At 28.8% G+C, this 15,594-nt stretch overlaps 1 protein-coding gene across 1 annotated transcript in view; it reads right to left on the bottom strand.

The window, feature by feature from the left end:
- The window catches only part of LOC111624912 (probable very-long-chain enoyl-CoA reductase art-1), a 27,180-nt gene extending 12,221 nt beyond the window's left edge, over positions 1-14,959 (bottom strand). Inside the window, exons 1-5 of the mRNA XM_023367895.1 lie at positions 14,696-14,959; positions 3,355-3,405; positions 2,146-2,197; positions 2,033-2,077; positions 1,459-1,571 (exon numbers count right to left, since the gene is read on the bottom strand). Coding sequence (XP_023223663.1) covers positions 1,459-1,571; positions 2,033-2,077; positions 2,146-2,197; positions 3,355-3,405; positions 14,696-14,749 — 315 coding nt within the window. The 5' untranslated portion in view covers positions 14,750-14,959. The remainder of the gene's footprint in view (positions 1-1,458; positions 1,572-2,032; positions 2,078-2,145; positions 2,198-3,354; positions 3,406-14,695) is intronic.
- Between the last annotated feature and the right edge of the window lie 635 nt (positions 14,960-15,594).

Here is a 15,594-nt window from a genome sequence, read left to right as displayed (position 1 = left end):
CAGGGGTGGCCAACATGAGGCCCGCGGGCCGCATGCGGCCCGCCGGGAGTCGTGTTGCGGCCCGCGGAGCTAGGTCAAATGAACATAAATGTTAACTTTATTGTACATATCACCAAATGAACATTAGAAAAGTTAAGAAGATTTGGAAGAGTTCTATGAAACGTATTTGGACAAGGATAAATATCTTGCGTTTTACAAACATGCTCTGTCAATGGTTTCGCTATTTGGAAACACTTATGCGTGTGAACAACTTTTTAGTCGTATGAAGTACATCAAATCACAAGTGAGAACACGAATTACTGATGTTCATTTGGAAAACTGTTTGCGTGTAGCGACTACATCAGTCCAGATCAATTTTGATGCACTTACTTGTTAGTTCTGTAAAACAAAGTCAGATGTCTCACTTTTAAATATTTTTAAATTGTCTAATAAATATGTTTCTCGGTTATTAAATAAATGATTCTCAGTTATGTTTTATTTTCTTCAAAAAAATAAATATACCTATTTTTTGTGTTTTTTTTTACATTAAACCAGGCAAGTGTTTGACCACGATTTCACCTACTGGAAAGCAACGATGCGGTTGAAGCTGTAGCACGCTTGCTTGTTTACTTTAATTTAAAAAAAAATTAGGTGCGTGGCCCGGCAGGAAATATTATTTATGAAATTTGGCCTGCCTGCTAAAAAGGTTGGCCACCCCTGTTTTAGTGTTTAATATTTATGTTAAATTTTTTGGATTAAATTTTTTACGTTAAATGCAATCATGTATCAGGAAGGAAAATATTTGTCAGCCTATTACACATATTATCTATGTCAGTTTTGATACAGATTCATTTGTTAACATTATTTAATAGATTTTTAATGAAACACCCAAATTATTGATAATTTGATAACCATTTTGTATTTAACACTTTCAATAATAGTAAATTTAATTGCATTCTCAAAGAAAAAAATCAATCACAATTGTAACATTTAAACTTATTAAGCCATTAAAAGAAAGAAATAATACATTATTACTGAAAACTGTGTTTAGAATTATGTAATCTTTATGTAGAAATGAATTGTTTAAATTATTAGGAAAGTGAACAATTTATAATTCAATTAAAATAAAAGCAATTCTTCATTAAATAGTTTTCAGCTTTATTAAAATGATTTATATTTATTCTGTATTTGAAATCCCTAGCCTAGTAATTCTCTCAACTCCTACACAAAATAAAGCAAATAAAAATATCTTTATATGATGTGAACATTTGAAGTTTTTACAAAACTTTATTCACAACTGAGAGCAAACTGCTTGGCATTTCATTATATTTCTTTTACTTTTTTTTTAACAAAATAAAACAATTTTTATAGTTAACTTTTTTTTTAAGTAGCTAAATATTAAAAACTTTAAACATTTTAATAAAACAATTTTATCAATGTAAATAAAATTTATATCTAACAAACAATAGTTATTAAAAAATTTCTTACAGTTTTCCAACCAACTTGTGGACCCAAATCTTTAAAATATAACAAACGGCCATCTTGCAGATTTAGTGTTTTTAAAACATTTTCATCAGCTAAGTATTTTCCAGCTATAAAATAATATTATGTATAAAAAGTAAAAAGGTTTATAAAAAAAGATATAGTATACAGTGTAATAATTGAAAATATTCAAAAATGAAGATACATTATTTGTTATTCTATCTTAATTCAAGATAAAAGATTTCAATTTTACAAATCTTATTCAGAAATGCACAATAGTTACAATGTTCATTATAGAATTAAACAATTATAAAGAACATAATATAACAAAAAAAAACTTTCAATAAAATTGTTTGTCTACATTAGAAGATCAACTTCTATAATAAGTCTATCATGAATCCACATCAAAATCTTTATTAATAAACAAAATAACAACAAAGAAAATGTAACGAAAAGTGAATTTTAAAAAATTAATAATGCAAAAGTATATATATTATTCAAGTAATGAAAAATAATTAAATTTTTTATAACATCAACAGAAAAATAATATTTTTGAAATGTATTTACTTACAAGGTTTTGTTTTTAAAGCTTGTCTTTCAGGATAATATTTTCTCCCTAAAATTTAAACATTTTTAATAAATTATATTTATTTGTAATTAAAATATTTGAAAATTTATACTTACTCAATTTATATATTTCCTTTTTGACTTCATGTATAGTTGCAGATGGAGAAATCTAAATAAATTATAACTGAATTGTATTACTATAATTATAGTAATGAAAATAAAAATATACTAAAATTATCTAAAAATTGAAACTTTGACATATTAGAAATTTGTCTACTAATCAAACTGATTTAAATACATAAATCAAAATATAATCCAGTTAATTTGATAAATCACTAAGAAATTGTTTTGTATCAAAGTAATAATGATTTATTTACATTAAAAAATAATAATATGCTAAATTGAGAAGAAAATATTGAAATCATTTAATGATAAATTGAAATAAGTAATACAATTATTTATTATAAATCTTTAATTTTATTCAAATAGTAGTGCCAAACAATTTTTTATTTTTATTGGGTTATGTTTAGACTAATTAATACAGCCCGATAAAATATTCAGTAGATCATTTGGTACTATAAGTGTATCAGGTTGTTGCATGTGCTAGTATAAATCTATATTATTTAATAATAATAGGTACTTAGCATCCACTAGAAATCTGATCAAGATATAAATGATTCAATTGTTTGTTACAGTTTACTGAAATTGTGAAATTTTTAGTAAACAGACAATAAAATTATAAGGAAACAACCATTCTCAAGTCAAGAACCTGATAATTTTATGAGCTGTATATAGTGAATCATTATGTGGTTTCTATTATTATTAAATTACAGGAGTGAAATGTTCTAATTTGTATTCTTTTAACATGTCTGCTAATATAAATCTATAAATTTGAACAATCTTACAAAATTGAACATATATAATATTTATAAAACCTAATCATTTTCTTAAAACTCCTAAATTTAAAGCTGGTTTTTTAGCAATATTAATTTTTCACCAAAAAGTTGTCTTTTAAAATAAATTTTAATCGATAAGATGACTTCTGTTCTTTATAATTTCTTCAGAACAAAGAAAATTAATCATTTTGAATTTCTTTGAATGAAACAAGATTCATTCTTTAGTGATTTTTCTCAATTAACATGAATCATTAAATTATTCAAATTGAATTTTCTACATCTGCTTACAATACAAATCTGTATTATGTATAAAAACATATTTTCCATAAGAAAAAAAAAGAATTTTTACTTCATAAAAAGATTTATAAAAATATCTTTGAAAGCAAGAATATTAAATCTATTAATCAAACTTTATACAACAAATACTTACATTTGACAATGTAACAATATTTTTACCAGTTCTTACATGTAACACCTCGAGCTAAAAATAAAGAAAAGATGAAATAATTACAATCTGTTTATTATAATAATGTGGATATTTCATAAATAAATAAACTTAAAATATCACTAATAATAATCTAAAATTTTATTTATGAATTTAAAACAGATAAAAACAAACTATTAAGTTATTATATTTGCAGATACAGAGAAGACTAAATTTTAACTAATGTATAATAGTCAACTAATTGAAAAACAGATGAATTTAATGTTTAAATACTGATGAAGTATTTAAATTTGTAAAAATTATGATTAATCTAATTAATCAATGCCAAATGATTACTGTAATGGATTGGGCTATTATTCCACTCCAATTAATAATTATATTTCAAGTAATTTGTTACTAGAGATGGCACTTAAAGCCTACCTCTAGTAACAAATTATTTGAAATTTAATTAATAGTAGTAGTGAAAAAATAGCCTGATGCATTATGGCAATCATTTAGCATTCATTAATAATGCTTTATATATGAGAGCTTTATATAAGTAGTCTAATTAATGCTAATGTTTTAGTATACAACTTACAAGTAAATTGTTTATTAACTTGTCACTTGTTTTTACATTTCATATTTAAATTGTCCTCAAGGTAAAATTATACTATATTTAGCAAACCAGAATGAGTTTATCAAGATAGCTTGCTTGGTTAATAATGCATTTGAAAAAAATCTGAGATATACTGGTTTATTGTTATCAAAATTTAATCAGAATTAATAAAACTATTATTATCTACTTTCCATATATTAATAGGACTTATTATACCAATGTGATTAATTGGACAAAAAGAGGTAGCAGTAGTCAAAATTGAAATAGTATTTCTTTATTTTCATCTGTTTTACCTGAAGGCATCTTTTATTTATTTATTTATTTTTTTTGTGTTTTGGACCCTTTATAAATCTACTGAAGAGAAACAATGTTCTAAAAATATTATACAATAAATTACATCCTTATAAAGTCAATAAATTTATAATATATTTTAAACTTTTAAAACTTAAATAAAATGATACAGTTCACAAATAGTAATAAAGACAAACAACAAAAGTACACCTTCCTTGAATCTAGTTTTCATTCCATAATAGTTCAGTATTCTATTCTTCAGAGATTTTAAATTCTTTTTGATAGAGCATCCACTGTAAATATAACTATTGCACAATTGATGGATTTTTTTTTATTTAAACTGCATTAATTCTATTTCTTTGTCCTTTTTATATAAATGTGCTCATATAACTGTCTTTTAAATTTATTTTTTCCCTTTTTACAGAATTTATTAGTAATTCACATCCTTCTTGATTACAATGTTTAGCCACAGCTGAATTTGCATAATTATTTTTTATTGATCATATATGCTCCTTTATATGTATTTTTAACTTTCTTTTTGTTTCTCTCACTTACATTTTATTTTGATCACAACTGCACTCAAAGGAATATACAACTCTTTCTTTCATTATTTTTTTTTGATAGAATATTAAGCATTTTTTGATTAAATTATTTTGTTCTGGTATTAAAGTTTTTTTCTCTTTTTATACATTTTTTAATCTTTTTTGAAAGAATAAATTTTTGGAATAGAAATAAATTTCACAAACTTTCTTTGTTTTAATTTTTTTTATATTTTCATTCTTTAATGCATCATTTAACCATTTATCTAATAATTTTTCAGATAATCATTCAATACGTGTGTGAATTTTGGCAAGCCTGTCCTACCCTGCAATCACTGTCAAGTAGCCATGATAGTTGCATGTATACACTGTTATTGTTGCATTAATGATTTGGCTGATTTCATGAAGATTATAACCAGTGTGAAGTTATGAATGAAAATACCATTAGCTGACAAGAGCAAATACAGAGAGAACCATGCACAGCAGACAGTGGAAAAAGTATTTATTTACATGTAAAAGATACAGATTCTGATGGATTCCAACTCTAAAACAGTATAATGGGCAGTCACCCAAATCTGAAATGTTGGCAGGACAATTACACAATATTGCAAATTATGCAAAGGAGCTGAGCTAGAGTAATATACAACAAGAGTTTCCTAATAAGTAATCTTTAAAAACTAACTTATGCTAAGTGGAAAAAGAGATCAGAGGGTATACACAAGAAATAGTAAGATGGCTGATAGAAAAGAATAGAATACCCGGGATGTACAAACATTATTTATCTTCCATGAGGAGCCATGTGGAACTTCCTTAGACTCACTTTGTGTTTCCATCTTCCTTTTTTCTATGTCCGAGATTCACTACGCCATCACTCCAATAAGTTCATAAATTTTTCTCACTCCAGTTTAGTTTCACTCATCTCTTGGATACTTGACAACACTAAACACTTATCTTCTTCGTCTCACTCCATGAAGACCAGCCAAAAAATGTCCTATACTCCCCACACATGCCCTCAGGTAACATTGCCTTCATTGTTCCTGCAATTCCATAAAGTGGCCTCACCACCCAAGGGAATGGATTAAGGTTAGAAGGTTTTAAAAGAAAGAAAGAACAAAGAAGAAATGCTAAAACCTACAAACTAAACTAAACAGCCACACCAAGATGAGACCTGGATCTACAGGTATGAATGTAAACAAAGGTACAATCATCCCAGTGGAAAATGCCATGGTCTCCAAGGCCAAAGAAAGCACAACAATCATGTAGCAATGTGAAGGTCATACAGGCCCGCCGTAAGCGGGCATGCAAGGCATGCACCGCATGCGGGCGGCATGTCCAGGGGGCAGCAAATCGAGCGATCAGTCACGTAATATTGAAAGTCATTGTCATAATATCCACCCTACTTATAGCATAAGAAATGTCTTCGCATGGAGAAAAAACTCTGACTGGTGCGCAATTACTATATTCTTATTTATATTATAGCGTTAACAGCTCCTCTATTGGCATTTATCAGAATTAAGATGCAATGCGAAACGTCTATCGGCAGGTTGAACCATCCGGCGGCACCCGAAAGCCAAGTAGTACCCATAGTCGTGCTCTATGACAGAAGTTGACAGGACTGGCGAAAATAGGGAATCCCCACAGAGCTTCCTTCTCAGTTTGTACTTGTACACATTCAAACAGTTCTATCGCATATCAAATCGCAATTATTTTGTTAATAGAGAGGTTGCAGCCGATGTTTTCAACGCGAAAACGTGTACGTTCAGCGCTGTTTTCCTATAAGCCTAGAAGTTTGACAATGGTGTTTGGATAATCAGTGGAATCATGCTCGACGTCCCAAACACCATTGCCAAACTTCTAGGCTTATAGGAAAACAGCGCTGAACGTCCGACGTACACGTTTTCGTGTTCAAAATGTCTGCCGCAACCTCTATAATAATTCTTCTGACATGGGTCTAATTTATAATTAATTAATTAATGATATTTTAACTTGGTTAGGATTTAAATCTGAAGCTTAAAGACGATTTGAGTAGTGAAGCAGACATTGACGGTATTGATTTGTTTAATGAAATCAATACTTTAAAGTTGCATTTTCCAGAAAACCAGTCTAATGATCCACAAACCCTATTAGAATAACTTTTTACTATTTAATTTCAACATTTTCGAACACAGCAATAGCACTAAGAATATTACTTACATTGCCAGTTACAGTTGCATTTGGTGAAAGGTCCTTTTCAAAGTTAAAAATTATAGAAAAACTATTTAAGATCAACAATGCACCAGCAAAGACTAAGTACTTTAGCTGTAGTTTCAATTGAATATGTAATCTTAGACAGCTTGGATACAAGAAAATTGATAGCAGATTTCGCAAACATAAAGGCAAGAAGAGTTCAATTTCTGTAGATAAATATTTGTATGGATTTACACTTAAATAAACAAAAATAATTTAGTAATAATAAATAGTTTTTCTTTGTAAAGTATTTATTTTTTTTCACACCCTTATGAGACAACACTAAAAAACCTTTCTGGCAAGCTCAGCATAGGTAGTCGTAGTTAAACAGGGGGTGGCATAATCGGTATTGCACACGGCGTTGAAACAGCTAGCGGCGCCCGAGGTCATGTCAAGTTTTTTGTCTCTGATAAAAGGGAGTTGAGGAGTAGAACAAACCAACAATTTTTAAGGTTTTAGTTTTTATTGTTTTTAAAGATTGTTTCTGCCCCATTGCATATTTTTCAGATATTTTATTATTATTATTAAATAAATTATACATGTCTACACACTCCTCATTATCATCTAGCATTATCCCGCAGATCTTACTTTTATCATAACACTGCACATTCTAGTCCAGTAGAACGTATTCTACATTATGATTTTATATAATATAAGAAATCATGTCAAAGCAAATCATGTCAAATTTTTAAAAATAAAATATAGGGAATAAAGAAAAACAAAGAAAAAAACAAAAAAAGCAAAAGGCAACTATAGTGACTAATTATTTTTATCAGACTTATACTTAAATATAGATATAAGTGTAAAAAGTTCTCTGATGAGTCATGTGACTTTGATGAATTATTATTTTGGTATAATTTGCCATTTTATTTGGTTTATCATTATTAAATATACAGTATATTGAGCTTTTATGAAGTAGATGGAATCAGAATTAATTAATGACTGAGTTGAAATCAGGTTTTTGTTGGTGGTTAATTTAATTTTCTTTTTAACAGTATATTTGAATTATGAGAATATTAAAATATTCTCATTAAAGTTCTATGAAGGAAAAAATATTTATTGATTATGAGTCATATATGGCATTAAAGTATCAGCCTGTTCTGTAAACTAATCTCAAATTCATTATGAACAATAACCTCTGGATATGTCTTATTACTTTGCAAACTTGCATTGAATTACCAATCTTATATTTTTATACTATCACTTTATAATAGTCTGATGATAGAAAAAAAATCTGAATAGTATCTGTGATGCAATTAAAATTTAAAAAATGTAAGGAATTAAATATACAGTGGTACCTCAGGTTACGAACGCCCCAGCATACGAAATTTTCAGGATACGACATGAAATTCGAACATATTTTTGCTCCACGATACGAACAAAAACTCACCATACGACGTTACATTAGTTCGCATTTTTCATTTGTTTTTCTTACTACAGTTATTTTTTTTTAATGTATCACTTGTCTTTAATTTGAGTGTGTTTTTCGTGTTGGAATGAATTATTTCGTTTTACATGTAATCGTATGGGAAAAGATGATCCACCTTACGACATTTTCATGATACGACCTCAGTTTCGGAACGGATTAATTTCGTATCCTGAGGTACCACTGTATTAAGATGTGTAATAAAAGGACAAAGAAATAAAAATATGTGTACTAATTCTATTCTTTTTCTTTAAGTATAAATTGAAACAAAATGTTTTTAAAACATTTAAAGAACAAAACATTTAAATGACAACCTGCTAGTGTTCTGTCATGTGATCAAACTATCCAAAAAAATTATGGGCCATTGTAATATTTAACCTTTCAGCAGTGAGTTAGTCAGGTATGGTGCTATCCCTATGTAGTGGAGAATAAACGTGGGAAATTTTTAAAGTATTTTTCCATGCATTTTTTTTTCATTACCGTTTCGGAAAAAGATTTTGTAAACAGTTATGTCTAGTAAAGAAAAGTCTTCTTTTATTGTTACATAATTCCTTTTTTATGTGACTTTTTTTTTGTGGTAGTTTTTGGCAATATATCCATCAGTGGCATGCCATGACATTTGATGATAGGGAAGCTATGTTTCTGTAAGAAGCCGACATCCAGGGCAATCAGTCAATTGCGCATCAGTGATGGTCTAGGGTCCATTCGTACAGTTTATTCGATAAACCAGTAAAAACCGTAGACTTCTCTAAATGCATTTTTAATATCACAATTACATTCCAAATCGCTAGCCACGATATAAGGGCTACAATTAAAAATAAAATAATAAAAACTTACGTGATGAAATAAAATGTGTGGTGGATGTACCGGTACATACCTGGTACAAAATATTCTTCAATTGTATGAATATACTTTTAAAGAAAATTATAATTAAATATAGCATTGCAAAGAAACGTACATAAAAATATATAATATTCTTTACTTTTTAAATCTTAAAACAATGCACTTAGTCAAATAGCTCCCTACAAGTATCTAATGGATGGAATCGAAGATGGTTGCAGAGTGTGTATACACGCGGACTGCCAAATCCCCAGGGTGCTGATACCAGTCAATGTCAAATACCTCTTTTGTTTCATCACTAGTATATCTTAAAGGACATAACAGGGCTGTTGTAGATTTTAAACGTTTCTCACCATAGCTGTAAAAATTTAGTATACAACAGGAAAGCACTGTGGTGTTGCAAGAATCTGATATAAGGATCTTATAAAAGGAATCTGATGATTTTTGCTAATTATCTGATTTAAAAAAATGGAGGTTAAAGCAAAACTATACTCTAAGCTGTAATTAACTGTTCATTGTCACTATCTCTGTAGGTCTTTTTTTTTAATGTTCAAACATTTTTGGCCATCCTTTAGAGGCCCTCATCAAAGTAATGACCTATCTCTGTAGGTCATTATTTTGTAAACAAAAGTACATGGATAAGTAAAATGTTCATTCATTGTTTCTATTATTTGTCATCAATGATGTCAGAAAGCTAAAAAACTGANATGTTCAAACATTTTTGGCCATCCTTTAGAGGCCCTCATCAAAGTAATGACCTATCTCTGTAGGTCATTATTTTGTAAACAAAAGTACATGGATAAGTAAAATGTTCATTCATTGTTTCTATTATTTGTCATCAATGATGTCAGAAAGCTAAAAAACTGATAATCATTGGCAGGAATCATATGACATATAGTCTCCAGCCTAATGTCATGCTTTTTACATTTCAGAATCTGGTCACTTCATACCACCACAATCTTTGTATTACCCACCCCAATGGTGAATGAGATTTTATTGCATGCCTACTGAATATCCAAACAAGTGTTTGCTGCTAACGCTATAAATATAATTCTTATTTCAAATAATCCACTAGCATGTAACAGTCAGAGCAAACCAATAGACTTTTCTATAGAGGAATGATAAAGCAATCCCTAATATACTGCTAATAAGACCACCTATCTCTCCTTCATGCTGGGCCACTATTTCTTCCTTCTATGTCCCTATATTATATGTAAACTGAGTGATCATCTTCCTCTAGAAATTTTACAAATTACATATTGGATAATATGCACAGAGGGATAATTTATGTTGAAAACTTAAATTTTATTTAACATTCACTCATCTCTATTAGTTAATGCAATAAACGTTTAAAAACTGATTGAAATTATAAATATTAATAATATTAAGCATTCATTCAATTTTGTTCAACGGCTACTGTACATCAATTAATAATCATGATCTTTTAAACAGCATGGATTTAATTCTTAATTCTTTTTAATTTTTTTTCTCCACACAGCCTCTACTTACAATCCTATCTGTATCAGACCTAGCTTAAATTGTGCAAATATACATGCATAGTTTAGTGTATTGCAGGTGGAGGTAAAAAATAAGAATGTGTTTAAATGGTCATGATACTTGCCACAGCTGTACAAGTGTATGAAGACATTTTTATATGTTATAATGGCATCACTCATAAGGACATCAAATGTAATTTCCGTTTCCTTTTGCATTATTTGGGGAATTATAATTTCGAAATAGAAACTACTGTAATATAACCATTAACAAATGGCCTTCTTCAATATTATTAAGTAATATATACTTTGCAACAAATTAATATTGAAAAACAAGCAATATTATACATATATATGTAATAAACATATCATATATAAGTTTCTTACTTCCATTGCACTGCCAATTCAGTTTTATTTACCAAAAATTATATATTATTGACTGTTAGTTTTAAATATAACTTCTGACAGAAAATAAGCATGGAGAGACGACACACACGCCCCCTTGCGCTTAATTGTAGAAACAATTGATTAAGTTATACAGTATACGGAGTAAATGCATAATGTTTATAAAATTAAAGAATTAAGCTATAAAATATCGAATATTGCATGAATAGTTTATTAGAATGATCGAAATATTACTTTATGTTAAGACTACAAAAAATAAAATATTTGCAAATAAAAAAATTAAGTCAATAATAGCAAGAGCGTAATCGTAAATTAAAAAGTGTCATGGCGCTAATTGGTAATTTGAGGTGGAGAGCATATACAATATTTTAAATTAAATAAATTTTAAAAAATATTAAACAAATACATGCAGGTTTAACCTGTATCATGTGTGAACGTTATTAATCTGCAGCTAAAGACTAATTCTACAGCAAGTGCCCATTAATATTTTAATTCATCTCGTTTTAGTATGTTAATAAAATCTGAATTTTCATAATATGAATACATATTTTGTTGCGGTAAACAAGTAAATGCGTTTCAATTAGCAGTGCAAACAAATTAAGTAAGAATGCGTTTGCATATAGAATGATAATTAGCTTTAAATGTATAGAGGAAATTAATTAGATTCATTTTAAAATATTTTTATCAGGTAGAGTTTCGGTCGATGGAAGCAAATGTCATTATATAAATCGCAATTTTCAGTAATTTTCCATTACGTTCTGTTTCATACATTCAGAAACAAGAGAAACATGAATTCGAATGGCGAAGAAGTTTGCATGAATTGTTTCCTCGAACCCTGTTGGACAACAATCCTCATTTTTGGATTGGATCCATTTGAAATTTGTTCCTGTAATCAGCCAATTAACGAACTTAAATGTTTGAAATTGAAAAAGATTTACATTAACATTGTTCAGTTGATATTCTGGCAAATCACTATTCTTTTCTTATGGCAAACGTTACCGGGATTAGGTGAATACGCGTTGTGTCTTGGATTGTATGATGCATTTAAAGGAAATGTTGCTATAATTAAGCCTACATTTCTACTTATGTGGCTCACGTGTTCAATCATTCTAACATTTTCCAGCCGCAACAAGATCAATCTAATAATCAGGTTAAGAAATAGATTCTTCTATGAAAAAATGATTCTCGAGAATAACGCTCTACTGAGAAACGTCTCTCTTTATGTGTCTTTGATTGTCATCACATTGGTAATTGGTTTTCAAACTTTAAATTTAACTTTGTATTATCCTGCTTTAGTAAAGAAACAACACTTTCAATTTGAATCTCTGCTATGCATTGTTGGAACTGGAGCTGGAACAATTTTTCTTACAGGAGGAGTATCACATGTTTTACTCTTAGCTGCTTTAATGCTCTTTATCTGTCATAAAGAGTTCGAAGAACTTCTTCGCGAATTGCTTTCGATAAAAAGAACCGACAGAAATGTGAAAACAAAATTAGAAAATTTGATGATTCGTCATCAAGAATTGTGGACTTTTATCAATCAGTTCAACACAAAATTCAAAATCGTTGCCGTTATTCTTTACTTCGGAATAATTTGGGGAACGAGCTTTACCTATTACGCCTATTTGCATCTTAATATGCATGGGTATTTTAAAATTTCGATCTTCGCGTTGATGATTATTTCATCACTCATTTGCATTATTGGTGGCTGTATGCTGTGCTGCATCGCTTTTACGGNGTGGTGCCTCGTTTTACATTTCATGATCTGGTCGCTTCATACCACCACAATCTTTGTGTTACCCACCCCAATGGTGAATGAGATTTTATTGCATGCCTACTGAATATCCAAACAAGTGTTTGCTGCTAACGCTGTAAATATAATTCTTATTTCAAATAATCCACTAGCATGTAACACTGTCAGAGCAAACCAATAGACTTTTCTATAGAGGAATGATAAAGCAATCCCTAAGATACTGTTAATAAGACCACCTATCTCTCCTTCATGCTGGGCCACTATTTCTTCCTTCCTATGTCCCTATATTGTATGTAAACTGAGTGATCATCTTCCTCTAGAAATTTTACAAATTACATATTGGATAATATGCACAGAGGGATAATTTATGTTGAAAACTTAAATTTTATTTAACATTCACTCATCTCTATTAGTTAATACAATAAACGTTTAAAAACTGATTGAAATTATAAATATTAATAATATTAAGCATTCATTCAATTTTGTTCAACGGCTACTGTACATCAATTAATAATCATGATCTTTTAAACAGCATGGATTTAATTCTTAATTCTTTTTAATTTTTTTTCTCCACACAGCCTCTACTTACAATCCTATCTGTATCAGACCTAGCTTAAATTGTACAAATATACATGCATAGTTTAGTGTATTGCAGGTGGAGGTAAAAAATAAGAATGTGTTTAAATGGTCATGATACTTGCCACAGCTGTACAAGTGTATGAAGACATTTTTATATGTTATAATGGCATCACTCATAAGGACATCAAATGTAATTTCCGTTTCCTTTTGCATTATTTGGGGAATTATAATTTCGAAATAGAAACTACTGTAATATAACCATTAACAAATGGCCTTCTTCAATATTATTAAGTAATATATACTTTGCAACAAATTAATATTGAAAAACAAGCAATATTATACATATATATGTAATAAACATATCATATATAAGTTTCTTACTTCCATTGCACTGCCAATTCAGTTTTATTTACCAAAAATTATATATTATTGACTGTTAGTTTTAAATATAACTTCTGACAGAAAATAAGCATGGAGAGACGACACACACGCCCCCTTGCGCTTAATTGTAGAAACAATTGATTAAGTTATACAGTATACGGAGTAAATGCATAATGTTTATAAAATTAAAGAATTAAGCTATAAAATATCGAATATTGCATGAATAGTTTATTAGAATGATCGAAATATTACTTTATGTTAAGACTACAAAAAATAAAATATTTGCAAATAAAAAAATTAAGTCAATAATAGCAAGAGCGTAATCGTAAATTAAAAAGTGTCATGGCGCTAATTGGTAATTTGAGGTGGAGAGCATATACAATATTTTAAATTAAATTTTGATAAATATTAATAATAAACGTGAAGAATTTAAAATTTTCTAGACAGATTTTAATAATTTAAAAAATGTTTAGAAAAAATTAAATAAAAGAATTGGAAGGTTACACTCAATTTCAATTGTTCTAATATGAAATTCTTTTTCTCTTTTTATTATTTTATACATTTCATTACTTTAATTTAATAATATAGATGGGTGAAAATAAAGCATAAGTGTGCTCAAAAGCATTCTTATATTATTTCAAATTTCAGAAAGAAGCTTTTACCACATTTACATGATAATTCTATTTTTATTGTATCGGATCTTATTTTATTTTATATTATTATTTTTACATATAAGAAATATAAATTTAAAATATTAATAAATAAATATAAAATGTGCTCCAAAGCGTATCGAATTACTTTTTGATATTTTAAAATACGACACCGAGAAAGTCGATTTTGAAAGTCATCCATGAATTTTTCATTTTTGGTATCTGGAAATTAGGTTCCAGTTTAAAAAGTCCTGTAATTCATACTTAATATTTAACTGTTGATTCAAAACTTTATGTATTTAATGTCTAATAAATTGACCGAGATAATATGATATCGAGCTACTTATTTCTAATCAAGGTACGATGCGCATTATCTGGTAAATGTTTCGTCGAATTACAGCGCTTATTACAATTAAGAAAGTATCGTTGGGAAATGAAAAAAAAAATCCATTGTTAGAAGCAGTGGTGTGCCGTGACATTTGATGATAGGGAAGCTGCGTTTCTGTAAGAAGTCGACTTCCAGGGGCAATCAGTTACTTGCGGCGGAGTCGGTAGATTAACCGGTCTTTCGACTACCTATCTTCGCTCGTTGCTAAAATCAACTAGAGACAAATGTTACCACCAGGGGCATTGCAATCACTTCAAGAGCGCTAGATCGAATCGCTGTGAGGTCGAATGTTTTCTTTTTATTGAAAGATATATAACCTTCGAGTTCGATTTCATAATTTTCCTTATGGATTTTATTATAAGAATGAAAAAGCTTTTATTTAAACCCAAAACCAGGTTTATGGATAAATAAATGACACTTAATAAAACATTAAACACCTTCCATCGCTGAGAAATGTTTATTTAATAAAATACGTTCGAACTCATTTACACCTGAGGATAGTTTATTCCATGAGGCTGAAAATGTTAGTGTTTTATTAAATAAACATTTCTCAGCGATAGAAGGTGTTTAATGTTTTATTAAGTGTCATTTATTTATCCATAAACCTGGTTTTGGGTTTAAATAAAAGCTTTTTCATTCTTATAATAAAATGCATATAA

Source organism: Centruroides sculpturatus, unplaced genomic scaffold (genome assembly GCF_000671375.1).
Source record: "Centruroides sculpturatus isolate CEXI.00-Female unplaced genomic scaffold, Cexi_2.0 scaffold408, whole genome shotgun sequence".
NCBI classification, from domain to species: Eukaryota; Metazoa; Arthropoda; class Arachnida; order Scorpiones; family Buthidae; genus Centruroides; species Centruroides sculpturatus.
The sequence above is the reverse complement of the archived record's forward strand: the minus strand, read 5'-3'. Positions and strand labels throughout refer to the sequence as shown.